The sequence below is a fragment of the Penicillium psychrofluorescens genome (assembly GCF_964197705.1).
Source record: "Penicillium psychrofluorescens genome assembly, chromosome: 5".
Classification (NCBI taxonomy): Eukaryota; Fungi; Ascomycota; class Eurotiomycetes; order Eurotiales; family Aspergillaceae; genus Penicillium; species Penicillium psychrofluorescens.
This window is the reverse complement of record NC_133443.1, coordinates 2,778,534-2,793,779: the sequence shown is the minus strand read 5'-3', so window position 1 is coordinate 2,793,779 and position 15,246 is coordinate 2,778,534. Positions and strand designations below refer to the sequence as shown.

The 15,246-nt window shown below is 49.6% G+C and overlaps 4 protein-coding genes across 4 annotated transcripts; 3 read left to right on the top strand and 1 right to left on the bottom strand.

Moving 5' to 3' along the window:
- Window positions 1–84: 84 nt before the first annotated feature.
- On the bottom strand, window positions 85–2,116 carry PFLUO_LOCUS8326 (uncharacterized protein; the record flags this gene model as incomplete). Its single annotated transcript, XM_073786050.1, has 3 exons — window positions 85–798; window positions 858–1,615; window positions 1,696–2,116. The coding sequence occupies 3 exons, from the start codon at window positions 2,114–2,116 to the stop codon at window positions 85–87; spliced, it is 1,893 nt and encodes a 630-aa protein (XP_073642344.1).
- A 5,010-nt stretch (window positions 2,117–7,126) lies between these two features.
- On the top strand, window positions 7,127–8,281 carry PFLUO_LOCUS8325 (uncharacterized protein; the record flags this gene model as incomplete). The annotated part of the gene is made up of 1 exon (XM_073786049.1): window positions 7,127–8,281. The coding sequence occupies one exon, from the start codon at window positions 7,127–7,129 to the stop codon at window positions 8,279–8,281; it is 1,155 nt and encodes a 384-aa protein (XP_073642343.1).
- Window positions 8,282–9,532: 1,251 nt separating this feature from the next.
- PFLUO_LOCUS8324 (uncharacterized protein) lies at window positions 9,533–10,081 on the top strand (the record flags this gene model as incomplete). Its single annotated transcript, XM_073786048.1, has 1 exon — window positions 9,533–10,081. One exon carries the CDS (start codon window positions 9,533–9,535, stop codon window positions 10,079–10,081), a length of 549 nt encoding a protein of 182 aa, XP_073642342.1.
- Window positions 10,082–13,429: 3,348 nt separating this feature from the next.
- Window positions 13,430–14,998, top strand: PFLUO_LOCUS8323 (uncharacterized protein; the record flags this gene model as incomplete). Its single annotated transcript, XM_073786047.1, has 5 exons — window positions 13,430–13,961; window positions 14,026–14,233; window positions 14,342–14,537; window positions 14,586–14,689; window positions 14,761–14,998. 5 exons carry the CDS (start codon window positions 13,430–13,432, stop codon window positions 14,996–14,998), a joined length of 1,278 nt encoding a protein of 425 aa, XP_073642341.1.
- Window positions 14,999–15,246: the final 248 nt, after the last annotated feature.

Here is a 15,246-nt window from a genome sequence, read left to right as displayed (position 1 = left end):
GTGTATCAATATCCAATCCCAAACCAAACCAAGTGCCAACCCAGACTCCTCGCTAGAAAAACCACAAATTCATGAGCCCCCAAATCAAGCATGAAATCTCAGATCCTGTACGGGCACCGTCTCCTCCTTCTCATACAAAATCTCGGGCTTCACATTCCTCCCCAGCAGATACCTCTTCACAAAATAAGGAATCTGGCGCAACCCATACTTAGCATGGAACCTTGTCGGGACCGAAAACACCTGGTCCAACTCCTCGAGCGTCTTTCCCTTTGTCTCAGGCAGAAACATCAGAATCAACCACCACCCGACAATATTCCACGCCGCATACCAGCAGAACGCACCCGTGGGCGTGAACGCATTACGCAGCGAGGGCCACGTCACACCCAATATGAAATTGAAGAACCACGTCGTGGCGGTTGCGAGCGCCATCCCGTACGACCGCACGTAGAGCGGATATGCCTCTGCGGAGTAGGTGAAAGGAACGGGACCCTCGCCGGGGGAGTAGACGATCCCGAAGAGGTAGGTTCCCAGTGCGATGCAGCCGATTCGAGCGGAGTGGCTGCTCTCGGGAATGTAGAAGCTGAATCCTGTGAAGAACATGGCGAGTGCCATTAGGGGGAATGTTGTTAGGAGGAGGTTGCGGCGACCGAAGGTATCGATTGTGTAGAATGCCGGCAGGGCGAAGAGCCAGTTTATTACCCCCCAGCCTAGGGAGGCAGAGAAGGCGGCCTTCGGGGAGAATTTGGCTTCGAGGAAGATTTCGGAGGAGTAGTAGGATATTACGTTGACGCCGCAGAACTGGGGTGTGGTTATTAGTTGGGGATGGTGTGGGATGTTGGAGGATATGGCTCGCTCACCTGCTGCAGGAACATGACAATCTCCGACGCTAACATCGCGCGCCGGTTCCGCGGAACAGTGATCATCTCGATGATCTTGTTCTGGCCCAGTTTCATGGCATTCTCCGCTTCGAGCAATGTATGCATGTAGTACAGATCACGAGCGGCTTGGATCTTGTGATGGCGCAAGGTCCGCATGGACTCGTAAGCCTTGTAGTATCGCTTCTGACCCATATACCAGCGCGGCGACTCCGGGCAGAGGAAAACAAAACAGCACACGACCAGTGCGGGGAACATGGCCGAGGCCATCATGAGCCGCCAGTTCAAGCCGACGATGCCGGGGACATCGGCAACCTGGAAAAAGATCAGGTCGGCGGCGTAGCCCAGGAAAATCCCGAATGCCGTCCACGCCTGCCACTGCATGACCAATGCACCACGGATGGCTGGCGGTGCGGTCTCTGCTGCGTACACGGGCACCGTACTCGACTTCGGACCGATACCAAGACCAAGCATGAACCGTGCGAGTAGCATGTGCCACCATGTGTTGACGAAGCCTTGCCACAGACAGGTGATGGCTGAGAAGCAGCATGTAAGAAATATTGTCCCTCGACGGCCGAAGTGGTGGTTGAAAGGGACTGTGAGCCAGGAGCCGAGGACGGCGCAACAGAGATACGGAGCGGCGTTGACCAAACCAGCCAGCCACGACGACCGGGATCCATTGTCTGCGATTCCGAATTGGGGTTTGTAGAAAATTTGGGCGCCGTTGACAACGGTCTCATCTATATTTATGCAGGTCGTGGTTAGTGGATCTACCTTGGAACGAGTGTATAGTGCTGGGTGGTATAAGAGCGGCACATACCCATTCCCTGCACGGCGGCACTGAGCGAGCACAACGCCACAACCGCATACATCTTCCACGGCTGCGACCAGCGATTTGCAAACTCACGCCGCAACAACTCCTTCTCCGGAGCCGTCAGCCCCTCGACAGCAGCATACCGTTCCGGCGCCTGCGCAAGCACAGCACCCAGCTCAAATGCGCGAATGTCTGATGTATCGCCCATCTCGTGCATGATGGCGAAATTGCGGCCTTGGGTGCGCAGCTCCGAGGCCGTGAAGCCGGCGAGCGGATTGGAGAGTTTGGCGTTGAGATTGCGTCTCGCGCGCTCGGCGGCCGTACCCCATGTGCGCTGGGGCACGAAGGGTTCGCGTGGAAAGTCGGTGATGTTCTCTCTTTCTTCGAAGACGGGGTCGCCCAGAAGCCCTTCGGCTTTGAGGGACATTTTTTTACGGAAAGACTGACCGGGCAGAGGCACGCACCGGCCAGATGAAAAAAAAAAGAAAGAAAGAAAGATAGAAGATGCTTGAGGGAAGGCCAGAAGCGTGCAAGAATGAGAGAAGAACAGAGAGGCAACAGACCCAAACGGCCAGACTCGAAGCCTTGGTGACGAGCCTTGCGAATGAAATTACCTCAGCCCGGGCTGATCGCCTCCCCACGAGGCCACGAGTGAAATATCCGGTCCGGGGGTTGGGGCCCCATCGTCATGGGGGCCAAGCTGAGTTTTCCGGTAAGTGATTGGGCGAACCGATCGCATCCTGCCGCAGGCGGGTCAGGGTTGCGTGAGGATCAATTAGATGATTGGCGAAAATATGGAGTGCAGTAGTCTCGAGGCGGTGCAGACAGCGAGAGCGAGACTTTCTCACCCGGGCGAGATCGACAACCAAAGCGGCCACCACAGAAGACATGGGGGCGTCGCGAATGATAGGAAGAATTAGGGACAAGACCAAATTGTTGGGGGCGTAGCGTGACTGTTCGGTCGATTGAACGGTGGACGAAAGGGGAAAGCGGATTGATCCTTCGGTTCCTTCGTTTGAAGACTTACCCCGGATTGGCAGTACGGTGGATATCATTAATAGATTAAAAGAAGTTAAAATGCCCATTCTGAGTTGGGTAGGCTGGACCCGAGGTCCAGCTAAAAATATTTTTAGACATAGCGTTGGAGGCATGGTCCGGGACCAAGCCCTTCCATAGCAGTACAAAGTCGCTAGCCCTAACTACGTGCCACATGGCATGATTGACTAGCCCTTTATGGGACTACGGAAAACAGACTATAAGCGATGGACTCCGGGAGACCAGCGATTAGTTTTGTGCAGTCAATCAACTCTGCACGTTACTTACTTTTTGATAGAGTTCACTTCCTAAATCCTGAAACACGCTGGGTGGTGCAAGGGCCCCAACAGCTAGATCGACTTAAATAAATATCGAGCATCTGATGGGGACACGAATAAGAAGTCAACTACTTTTGAATACCAGACGATCCAGAGAATGTATATCCGTGTTGGTACAGATGCCTTCGCTCAAAGGGCAAAACCAACATCCCCGCACTGATCTAAGATCAGAGAAGAACACCCCGCTCATCGCTTAAATCGCTCCTTCTAGGTGATCTCGGGCGGCGCCGTCGGTCGGCCTCCGTTCCCGTCGCCGAGAGCCCAGAAACAGCACGGAAAATTCGCCCGCGTGCTCTCTGGGGTTTCAAATTATAAAGATAACAGCATTTGACCCGATCACAAACTTACAACTCTCCTGCTACTCTAGGATATAGAAAATTCTCTCATGCAAAAGATACAATTGTGACTAGTCTAATGTATTATTTCTACCGTGTAAAGACAAACGCCGCAGAAAAGCCCTCGGGTGTAGCTTTCTTAACAGGCTCTTAACAATGACATGGTCTCTCTATTTTCCTGTTCGATACATCATCAGAATTAATATAATGGCTTGAATGGCTATTTATGCGAGGCATAATGGATCGCTAATCAAAAGCGCTCAGCGATACCATGGAGCTGGAATCACAGATTGCCAATTTCCCATACTCCCGTATAAGGATTTTCACGATCCTGAAACTGGAAAAATGGATCATGCATAATGTCCATGAAAGACACATCACCTGGAAGTCCACACCCCGACCACACGAACGGCTCGCGCAGCGGCACCTGTTCTGGATCATTTTCAAATGGGTCCGAAGTATGCTGGCTCCAAGGCTCATCTTCTGCATTCTCGGAATGGGCTCGTCCATGCAATGTACTCGAGAATGGTGGTAGCGCTTGGCCTCCATCCGATGTGTCGACCGCGGTTGCGGAATGGTGGAATATTTCGGTTTCAACTGTCATCTGCCCTCGATGCTGTTTCCCCAGGGGCTCCAGGAATGATGCGTCGAAGAGACTTTCTCCTGGAGAATCGAATGGAGTCTTGGGCGATTTATGACAAAGAATATCCCACATCAATGCCGTATCTATTGATAAAGTCCTTCGAGGCTGACGACCATCACTTGTTGTATGTGGACTGACGGTAAATGCTGATCCAATGAGTTTCTGAATTTTTTGATGCTGAATTGATGTTTTAGTAGCCTGGCATGTAAAGAAGTTGATTCACACTCACTATTGCTTGTATTCTTGGCCATTTGGGCGCCAAGTCGCTCAGAAACCTCGTGCAAGTCTCCAGCTTCCGCTGAGAAGCCTCTCTCACGGCGGGATCCGCAGCGCGGCAGTAATAGATGTGAATAGTCGCCGCGATCGCCACCGCATGACCGAGAAAATGGTCAGACAATTGGTATCCCTTCTCGACAATCATATCAATGAGACGAACAGTCCATGTCGTATGAATAAGCGCAAGCTCCGATGATGTCTTCCAGAATGTGTTTGGTACTGCAAGCTGGGCAGACTGTTGAGGTCGCCAAGAGTAAAGAAAAGGGTGATTGAGCACACTGTGTACAGCGTGATAGGTGAACTGAAGGTACAGCCAGGGACTCCAGTATCCACGGTCGCTATTCAGCTGTTCTGGCGATTGTTCTTGAAACCTGGCTGAATCATATCGATGAGAGGTAGGAAAGTTCGTCTCAATGTCCATCAGGTGGGCCCCAATGATACAATAGCCGGAGTTGACCGACCATGGTGGTGTGGTATCTCTGCTAGCGCAATGGGAAACATAATGCTGTACTTCACTCCACAAAGTCGATAACTGTACCATGTAAATCCATATACCTCCTCTCGATGTAAGGGCACCATTTTCTTGAGGGGCCTGAGGAGGCTTCGCTCCCATTTCCCGTGGGGAGCCTGTGTTGGCAGCCATGTACTTCGGGCTATGAATATCTTGTAGCATGTTTATATGCATGTTGTGCGGGGCGTATTGCTGGTTGAGAAGATGGATGCTCCAAAACACCCTTCTTCGTTCTTCTAATTCAGGGATAACTTCGCCCTCGTGTAGCTCAATGTCAATGCCTGCACACTTGGCGAGGTCTGTGGCAAGACCGATGTGTAGTCTCGCAAGGTGAGTGTCATTGGCTGGGAATCAAGTCAGCAAGATACCGTCATTTCGCGAGAAAGGAGAAATCCTCACCAATGTATTCAGCCAGTGCAATCAGACAAAAGCTCTGTAATGTTGAGAGGTTCACGGTGCCTTGGGCGATTCGGAACATGGCATAGCTGCGAGCGGCCTCGGCGTATTGCTGGCACATTTGGTCCGTCCGCCCTTCCAGAAAGGGGTTATTTGAGTAACGCAGAGCAAGACTGAGTATGCCGAATACTACCTCGCTTCGACATTTTGATGGGATAGCAAGATCTTCTGGGCGAAACAGCCACAGAGGTTGCTTGTGGCAGTATTGGAAATAAAGTGCAATACCCTCCGTAATGATCTCTTTAGGTGGCATTGCAAAGGGACGGGTACTTGCACTTTGTAAGGAAACCTCACCACTCGGCCTGGTTGGCATGGTAGATATCTCCTGCGTAGAACTTGATTCCAATGTGTTTTCACGGCTGTGAAGGCGACGAGAGTGCGATCTGGGAGTGTTAACTTGGCGATTTGTTCTGCGATAATTAGCAGTGACACTAAATGATTCAGAAATGCCACTCTCGCACATTGGTCCTTCTAGCACCAGTTCCATCTTCTCTTCAAGTTGGAGCAACCGATCTTCCTGCTAAAAGTTAGCTTCTCTCTCCTCATTTGTTAGGATACAAACCGCACCAAAACCGGGTCGCCCCCATGAGACCTCTCCAACGCGTCATACGTTCTGTTATACTGACATGTTTGTTGGAGGCGTGTGCAAGTTGAGCACGCCGGTCGCTCCCCTGGACATCGCGTTTTCTTTCGCCTGCAGATAGTTAATGCGTGAGTCATTTTACAGATGGCTGGTGCTAAGGCCGCGACTCACCTACAGTTTTCGCAGGCTTGATGTGATCTCTTGCTAATACGGGAATTCATTAGGAATGGCTGCGAAATAGCAGAGAGACTGAGAGAAATCACAGTCTGCTGATTTGTTAGGACATTTAGGGGTCGAAGGAGCGCGGGGCTATCTTCGGATTACAATGATCCATGGGTACGATAACACGGGGGGAGGTCCACTACAGACCCACGCAGGAAAACCATACCATAAACGGAAACTGATGACCTAACTCAACGGGCTCTTGTAGCTTTAACGAGACAAGTACTGTACACGGGTCTTGGAATAGAACAGCTTGGTCCTCCCAAGGTTGAATCACCTGTCCTTGATAAGCCTCCACTGGACGCTCCCATTATTGGAAGCAAACGGTGGATATTGGGCTATAACACTCACAGGAGTCAATATCCATATAACACAAAACTATCGGTGGAAGGTCATGGAAACAGATTACATTGAACAATTTGAAGTTACCATTGACGAACACCCTGCCATTCAGCGGATTCTGAGCATCGTTGCAAAGATACATGTCCTCGTCCAGAACTCTCTTGAAGAGAGAGCCAATGTATTTAAGGCCCTGACCCGAGGCGTCACATCGGAATAAGCAACATTGCAGTGGTAGTATTCATTGTAATTGTGGTTTCCAGCGAGTGTTCTCCCATTGTAGTTGCCGTTCGTATGCCACATGTGATCGAATTTGTACTGGATGAAGATGAACTTATGCTTTCGTTCAAATCCAAATTCAAGGCCCGGATCACGCGACAAGTTACTGAAAACGCGATAATAAGCATGAAATCCACGAATAGAATCGATCTGGCTCGGAATGAGACCGACGGTGACCCCGCCGTGTCATCGTAATCGTAGATGCCTCTGCAAATTCCGGGCAGTGCTCTACCCGCTCTGCGACACTGGCTCGCCCGGCGGCGTTAATCCCCGGTCATGTGGCCGCCTGATGCTCCACCGTGAGAGTCACATGAGCGGGGTGGTCTCCGTCTATGAACTATACTATAACAGGGATCATGGTTATCTCTCATAGATAGAGTTGTCAATTATCATCTCGGGAAAACTTCTAAAGACACAAAGATGGATCAATTTGACGTAGTAGTCGTCGGCCTCGGTGTCCTCGGCAGCGCAGCATCTTACCACACCGCACTCAAGGGCGCCAAAGTCCTCGGCCTAGAACAATTCGAACTAGGACATGTCCACGGCGCGTCACACGATACCTCGCGCATTGTGCGAACCTCAAATCCTGCTCCTGAGTATGTGGCTCTCGCAAAATCCGCGTACAGGGATTGGGCAGCATTGGAAAAGGCCACCGATCAGAAATTGTTAAGCATCACTGGAGGAGTTGTTTTCTTCCCTCAAGATGACAAAACCCCAACAATGAGGGTGGGAGACTATACGAAGAGTCTGGACACGAACAACGTTCCGTATGAACTTCTTGACGCGCAAGAAGTGAGGAGAAGATGGCCGCGGTTTGATATTGAAGATAGTGTGGCGACAGTTTATACGGCTGATACGGGCATCGCGCATGCGAATAAGACGGTTTCTGCGATGCAACATCTTGCTCGATCACATGGTGCTACCCTCAAAGAAAATACCCGGGTCGAGCGTATAATACCTCAGTCCTCGGGAGGAGTCGTGATTGAGACGTCCAAAGGGAAATTCCTTGCAGGCAAAGTGATTCTCACTACGGACGCATGGACAAATAAACTCCTTGGTCCTCTTGGAGTTCATATCCCACTTTCCGTGATGCAAGAGCAAGTGACATACTTCAAGCCAACCAACCCCTCAACCTTCGAATCAGACAAATTCCCTGTGTGGATCTGGGGCGGTGATACCGGTTTCTACGGATTCCCATGCTTCGGCGAACCGACTATCAAGGCAGCCCGCGATACATCGAACAATTTCATGACGCCCGAAGAGAGAACATACGTGCCCTCGCCGCAGTTGCTTCAGCAGCTGACTTCGTTCATGGATGAAACTATGCCTGATAAGGGACGTCAGACACTAAGAACGATTACTTGTCAATACTCAATCACGCCGGATCGACGATTTGTCATTAGCCCGCTAGAGAAGCATAAGGATGTTATTGTTGGGCTGGGTGCTGCGCATGCTTTCAAATTCGCGCCGGCTTTTGGAAGGGTACTTGCTGAGCTGGCTGTTGATGGGAAGACTGGGGAGGACATTTCCAAATTTGAAATTCCAGAGAGTGCTAGTAAAACTAGCAAGTTGTGATGTTGACTAGTCATGCATATCATAGAAAGGCAGCCAAAAGTTCATTAGGACCTAAGGCCATTAGATTGTTTCAAATCAATGAGTGTGGAGAACAACAACATAGAATAACAACCTTCAGAGCAGAGTCAAATCCAGTAGTTACATACAAGTATAGTTACAAATGGTCGCGTATAGCACGGCCTTAACCCACACAAGATCCTTCTCCTACCCAAACTCCTCAAGCACATCCAATCAATGCACACGATTCCTTTTGTTCTATGTCAACTTAGTGAATTTTCTTTGATTGATATTATCCCTTGAGTCACGATGACGGCTCTGCCATTTTCCGTAGTGAAAGGGCACAATGGCTATTGGATCTTGTCTAGCTGGAAGTTCTAAACTCAAAAGACCTCGGCCACCCACCGCGTTGAGCGAGCCCCCGGCTGGCAACAACAATATGATCTTTTTTTTGGCGATCCCGGGGATGGGGAGTGTATTGTTTGTGGCCTTGATCAGTCGTGTGAGAACGGCGACACTTTGTCTGATTCGCATGCGCCTGATGTGCGATTGTGCCTGCATACGAATATCTGGCCTGATCAGGTCTAATATTCTATAGAAAATTGAGATGTGGAGATCTGTCGCCGATTTTTTTTAGCCGCGATTGAGACGTTGTGGGTGTCTGATCTGTATGATTGAAACAAAACATCTTGACTTGCAAGAGAGAATCGAACAGTATTCCGATAGGCTCGGCGCCTTGGCATTCCGCCGAGGTCTCGGCGCAGGTGTCCAACATATTCAAACTCTTTTCTCCCTATTTCCACTCTCCCTGTTTCCATTCTCCCTGTTTGTAAATAGCATAATATACGTCAAGATATGCCGCTCACTCAATACGATGCGACGACCCATCCAGTTCTCTCCTTGGCAGGGGGTGGTCGCACGCTTACCACGCCGAGAGATCAAATGCTATTCGGATACCCTTGCGCAGGTCCGATCGGCTGCATCACTTTCACAGGATGGTTAGTTCGTCTATACCAGTGAGCACTACACATGCGCGGTTCGGAACGATTATGATACTTGAGTATCGCCAACCTCGCTCCGGCTCGGCCGATGGTGGAATATTGCGAGTGTGCCCACGGCTAATTTCTGAATGCTCTAGACCATTCCTCCAGAATCGCTGCTGAGGGTGTACTACGCCTAATGCCCCTAGGCGGATCAGTTACACGCGGCGTTGGATCGTCCGATGGGACGGGGTATAGAAAATCGCTATTACAAATGCTCCGGCTCCATGGCCTGAATGCCCGCATGGTGGGCTCGCGAAAAGATGGATCCATGCCTAATAATGACCACGAAGGCTGGCGTGGCTTCACAATCGACGAGATTGGGAGGAAGGCGAAGAAGTCGGTGGAAGAGTTGTCCCCGAATATCTTCATGGTCAACGCCGGGTCCAATGACTGCCTCCAGTTCTTCAAAATCACAGAAGCCGGTAGGCGCATGGATAAAATGCTCGATTATCTCTGGCTGGCTTCTCCGCAGTCCACGGTCCTGCTCTCTACTTTACTTGTCAATGCGGACAAAGAGGTGGATTCGGTGGTGAAGCGCTTTAACGACCAATTCCGCGCTTTAGCCGAAAAGAAGGCGACCGGACAGAAGAGGATTGTCCTGGTGGACATGTACACATCAGAAGGACCTGACATCCAGGGTCTTGTCGATGGCATACACCCTGATGACGAGGGCTACGACAGGATGGCCAGACTCTGGTTCCGTGGCATACAGGAAGCCATGCAGAAAGGGTTTATTGACGGTTCGAAATACAAGTTTTAGGGTGTGAGAGAGTCGGTCAATGTATACTTTTGTCTGCGGATATAAACTACCATCGCCATTGAAAACACAGCCTGCCATCAAGGCGGCTTAGAAATATTAAAGACCATCTTCACAATCCCCATTCCAGGCTCAGAATCTTGAGGTACTCAAGTATCTGAACCTCCTGGTGCGCAGCTTCTGCATCTGGAGATCCGAGATTCAGATCCAGTTCCACTCTGTCAATCAGATACATTCTTGGGGCCCATATCAACGGAGTTATCTATGTTCATGCCATTAATTGTCAAAGAAGTCCCCAATCGCATCATCCACTCCCCAATAAATCTATGTCTTGGACAAAAAAAAACACCCTCAGTCTAGTGTGCTGTCTTTTTTCGTATTGTAAAACTAGTGAGTGGGTTAATTAAACATAGTAGGGCAGTAATTTAACTACACGTAATGCGTAACGATGACCACGTAATGACCTACATGCTTAGCCGATTGCCCGCACTGTCGCAGATCGGCCCGGCCAAAGCAACTCTATCTACCGAGGCCCCCCGCGACCCACAGGTTGAACTGTGGAACCACGGATAGTGTACTTCTCTCCTCGAAATGGCGTTAAATGTGTCCCGTGGGAAACGACACATGAAAGGTGGTAGCAGCTTCTGCGCGGCCTTATTGAGAGAATAAAAACGAAGGACGTTGCTAACTAGGATGGTCATGACAAAAGCAATCGTTGCCCGGGAGCCGGTGCCTCCCTCGTCTGTGAATTGGTCATTGGAGGACGTGGATATTCATCCGCCAGGTGATGACGAGATTCTGGTGGAAATGCGCGCCTCAGGGATATGTCACACGGACATTGTGCTCACTTCAGTACCCAACGGAGCATTTGGGATCGCCTACCCGAAGGTAGCGGGGCATGAAGGTATTTCTTCCAGCTCCAGCCCCATTTAGAAACAGTTTTGGGCTTTAAGCTGAGCCCAGACCGAAACAAATGATTTTTTTTTATTCATCTCTTTCTTCCAATATTAACCTGGTTTGCTAAGACGATTTATAGGCGCCGGATTTGTACGCAGTATCGGCAGGAATGTTCACACTGTCGAGGTCGGAGATCCAGTTCTGCTTTCTTTCTACTCTTGCACCTCGTGTCAGCAATGTCAGGACTCCCATCCTGCCTACTGTAAGACATTTGCCCAGGAAAACTACGTCGGCCGCTCGCGGTTGATGTCAGTGCATGACAGTAGTGAACAACTGTGGTCAAGGTTTTTCGGCCAGTCCAGCTTCGCCCAGTACAGCATTGTGAGCGAAGCAAGCGGAATCAATGCCAGAGAGCTTCTACACGATGACCGTGAACTTGAACTTTTCTCTCCGCTAGGATGCGGATTTCAGACGGGAATGGGTGTCATTCAGAACACAACCCGTGCAGGGCCGGCTGATGCAGTCATGATACTAGGCTTGGGCGCCGTTGGAATGGGGGCTCTCATGGTACGTGCTGTTATTCTGCTACTTAGTCCCCTTGCCGACTCAGTGGTATGTGTGGAGCTAACATATGGTGATCTGGGCAGACTGCAAAGATTCAGAACTGCAAATTCATCGTCGCTGTAGACCGGATCAAAGCCCGCCTCGATTTGGCTAAAACGCTTGGGGCTTCACATACTCTGGATACTAGTAGTCTAGGGTTCACCACCCTGGACCAAGCTGTTAGAACATTGCTGCCCGATGGTGTCTCCATTGTTATTGAAACTACGGGCGTGCCTGCTCTAATCGAGCAAGGGCTTCAATCCACACATGCACGAGGCAGGTTAGTGCTTATCGGAGTACCGCCGTTAGGGTATCAACTGAGCGTCGATGTGACTGAGCAAATCAACGTAAGTTGCATTGCCCTGGCTTTTTGGGAATCAATTTGATTGATCAATTTTAAAGACCGGTCGCTCCGTCTTAGGGTGCATTGAAGGAGATTGCATCCCGCAAAATGTCTGTTCATGTACCCGCCCTTGAAGGATTAGGAGGATGACTGATTGAACCCACAGGCCATTCCCCAAATGATACAATGGTATCGACAAGGTCTCTTTCCTGTCGATAAGCTCATTCAATATTTTGATGTTTGTTTACGAGTTTTTCTTTTTTTTAAACCCGTTCTGACAGATTCAAAACTGACTTTGTTTGCGCTGGCAGGCTACGGATTACCAGCAAGCATTAAAAGGGTTGAAAGAAGGAACCGTGATCAAACCAGTTTTGATATGGACGGGATAGTGAACCGAGGATTTTCTTTTCTTATTTGCTGGAACCTTATGCCACTACGCTACGGGTAGTAGTAGATGTCGAAATTAGTCTTTCAACACGACATTTAGTCCAAATGATGAGCCAGTTGAGTAAGCTTGACAGAGCGGGGACGGTCAAATGCTGCCTTTATATTGTATGAAACCGGTCCCGGTTCCCACGAAGATGGCGATTACGGATCCCGAATAGTGGTATCATAGGTCTTTAAAAGGCCAGGTTCACGATAGGACCCCGACAGCCTACCACAGCATCACTGCAGTTGATGGGGACCTGGTGATCGCCATCCCCACCCTGCTAGACACGCTGTTGTTGGTGCCGCTGTTAGCGTCAAGAGGGCCGTGTCCTGGAATATGCATCGGCACCTCGGGCCGTCGGCTGCATCATTGTCGGCAGAGATATAGTGAGAATAGTCGGCAATACCTGCAGGGAAAAAACTACTTCCGATGATATATAAACATTACGATCCAATCTGTTTGCTAAACTCAAGAATGCACCATCCTCCATCCGTTCTATATTAAGATAATTGGTTCAATTCCTAGGCCGATTCCTGGACGATTCAATTCACGACTTCTGTTCAGGCGAAAAAGGTAAAAATGCAACTGAAATCTCCATTTCCTGACCTTGTCATCCCTGAAACAAATATCGTCCATCACGTCTTCCCCCCGGATCAACCAGTATCTGATCGACCACAATGGATCGACGCAAAAGATCCTAGTCATAGCCTCAGTCCCGCACAAGCGTTGTTGTTTGCGAAGCAATTTGCTTGCGCATTAGATCGCCGACAGGTCCCTAGGAATACTGTTATTTTGCTTGTTTGTCCTAATCACATCTTTATCCCTGCAATATATTATGGCATAGTGGGATCAGGAAGAATCTTCAGGTAAGTCGAAATATATTGCTGGAGAAAATAGTCAAGACTTTGGGAAGGAGCCAATGCTTTTTGGTTTTCAAGATCGGCTTGTCGCTAATAGCTATCTTTTTTTGGAAACAGTGGCGTCAGTCCTGCCTCGACAACTTCAGGTCAGTGAAACAGCAGCATACCAGGCCGTATGGAGAGAAACTATGCTGACTGACATAGAACTAACACACCTGATGAAGGTTGCCCGTCCAGAATTGACCATAGTTCATCCGTCACTTCTTACAACGGTACTCGAGGCCTCACAGGCTGCGGGGATCAATCACTCAAAGATCTTTCAATTCTCGGATCGGCCTACAACTTCCCCACAAGGCAGTACCCCAGACTTGAGAAGCATTCTTCCGTCTCTTTGGGAAGCGGAATCTTATGACTGGCTGGACCTGCGCGGCAAGGCTGCTCAGAACACAACGGCGGCGATCAATTTTTCATCTGGCACAACAGGACTGCCCAAAGGAGTCAGCATTAGCCACCACAACATGGTGGCTAACTTGGAGCAGGTCTCTTTCATTACCAAATTGGACACACAAAAAGCCACCAACGGCCGATGGGTCGGATTTCTCCCTATGTATCATGCCTATGGACAGTTATACTCGTGTCTGATGTGCGTCCTGCTCAGCAACCCGGTCTATATTATGACCAAGTTTGATTTCATCGATCTGATGCAAACAATTCAAAACTACCGCCTTACTACAATACATCTGGTGCCACGTGAGATTGACCCCAGCTTAGTCTATAATGAAGTTTAGATCTAATTCGACTGACTTCACCACAGCTGTGCTGAAAATGATGGCAGATCGCCCTGAAACAGCTCAGTACGACCTCAGTTCCGTTCAAGATGTCCTCTGCGGCGCTGCTCCATTGTCACCAGACCTGCGCGACCGCATTCGCACACGCTTTGGAATCATTATCCGCGAAGGATACGGCATGACGGAGCTTACCTGTGCAGCGATGCAGACACCAATACGACTTGCTCAAGAAGGGTAGGTACTATATTAGTCCATTACATTCTTATTATTTTTAGATCTTGATTTTTATTCAACCAGCAGGACCAATTCGATCGGTGTCCTTCTACCTAACACGAAATGTAGGCTCTTGACAGCAGAAGGCGACGAGGCAGCAGACGGCCGACCAGGGGAGCTCTATATTCATGGACCACAGGTTTTTCAATCATACTGGCTCAATGAGATGGCCACAAAAGAGAGCAAAACATTGGATGGTTGGTTGAAGACAGGAGATATTGCCCTCAGACGCCATGCCGAATTCTGGATTGTCGATCGAGGAAAGGTACGTACTGAACCGCCACCTGCCACAAATGTCACTGACAATCCGCAGGAATTGATCAAGGTTAATGGACTCCAAGTTTCTCCGGCGGAACTGGAAGCCATTCTGGGAGAGAACTCGTACGTTTCAGATGCGGCCGTGGTCGGCGTTGCGACGTAAGTTCAATGTGTTGTTTCTATCGTTCTGACAGTGATCTACAAAGGGGAATGGCTAAAAGATCTGGCAGTGAGCGAGGAGAAGCGCCTCGGGCATACGTCAGCATCAAGGACGAAGCCAAGGACCATACCACCGAGGAACAACTTGCAGCTTGGGTTGCACACCGTGTCGCGCGGCACAAATGGTTGACGGGTGGGGTGATGATTGTGGACGGAATTCCTCGGCTAGCAAGTGGAAAGATTGATCGAAAAATCATTAGAGGCTGGACAAAGGGAGAGAGCACCCAAGATACTCGGTCGAAGCTGTGACGTAACAAGATGGATCTAGAACGCTGAATACGGAGAACAAAAAGACTGCTAGTCTTGTCTGCCCACATCTACCTTGTATCTATCATTCAGAAGGCACCCCGGTATTGCAACTCACACCGAGCTTTCAACCTTCGTGAACACAGATCTTCCTCAATATGAGCTCTCGATGAATCGCCAACGATCTTGTCAGGGTAAATCTCCCGCTAGTAATTTACTAGGTCCATCATGCGCATCCTGATCACCTGATG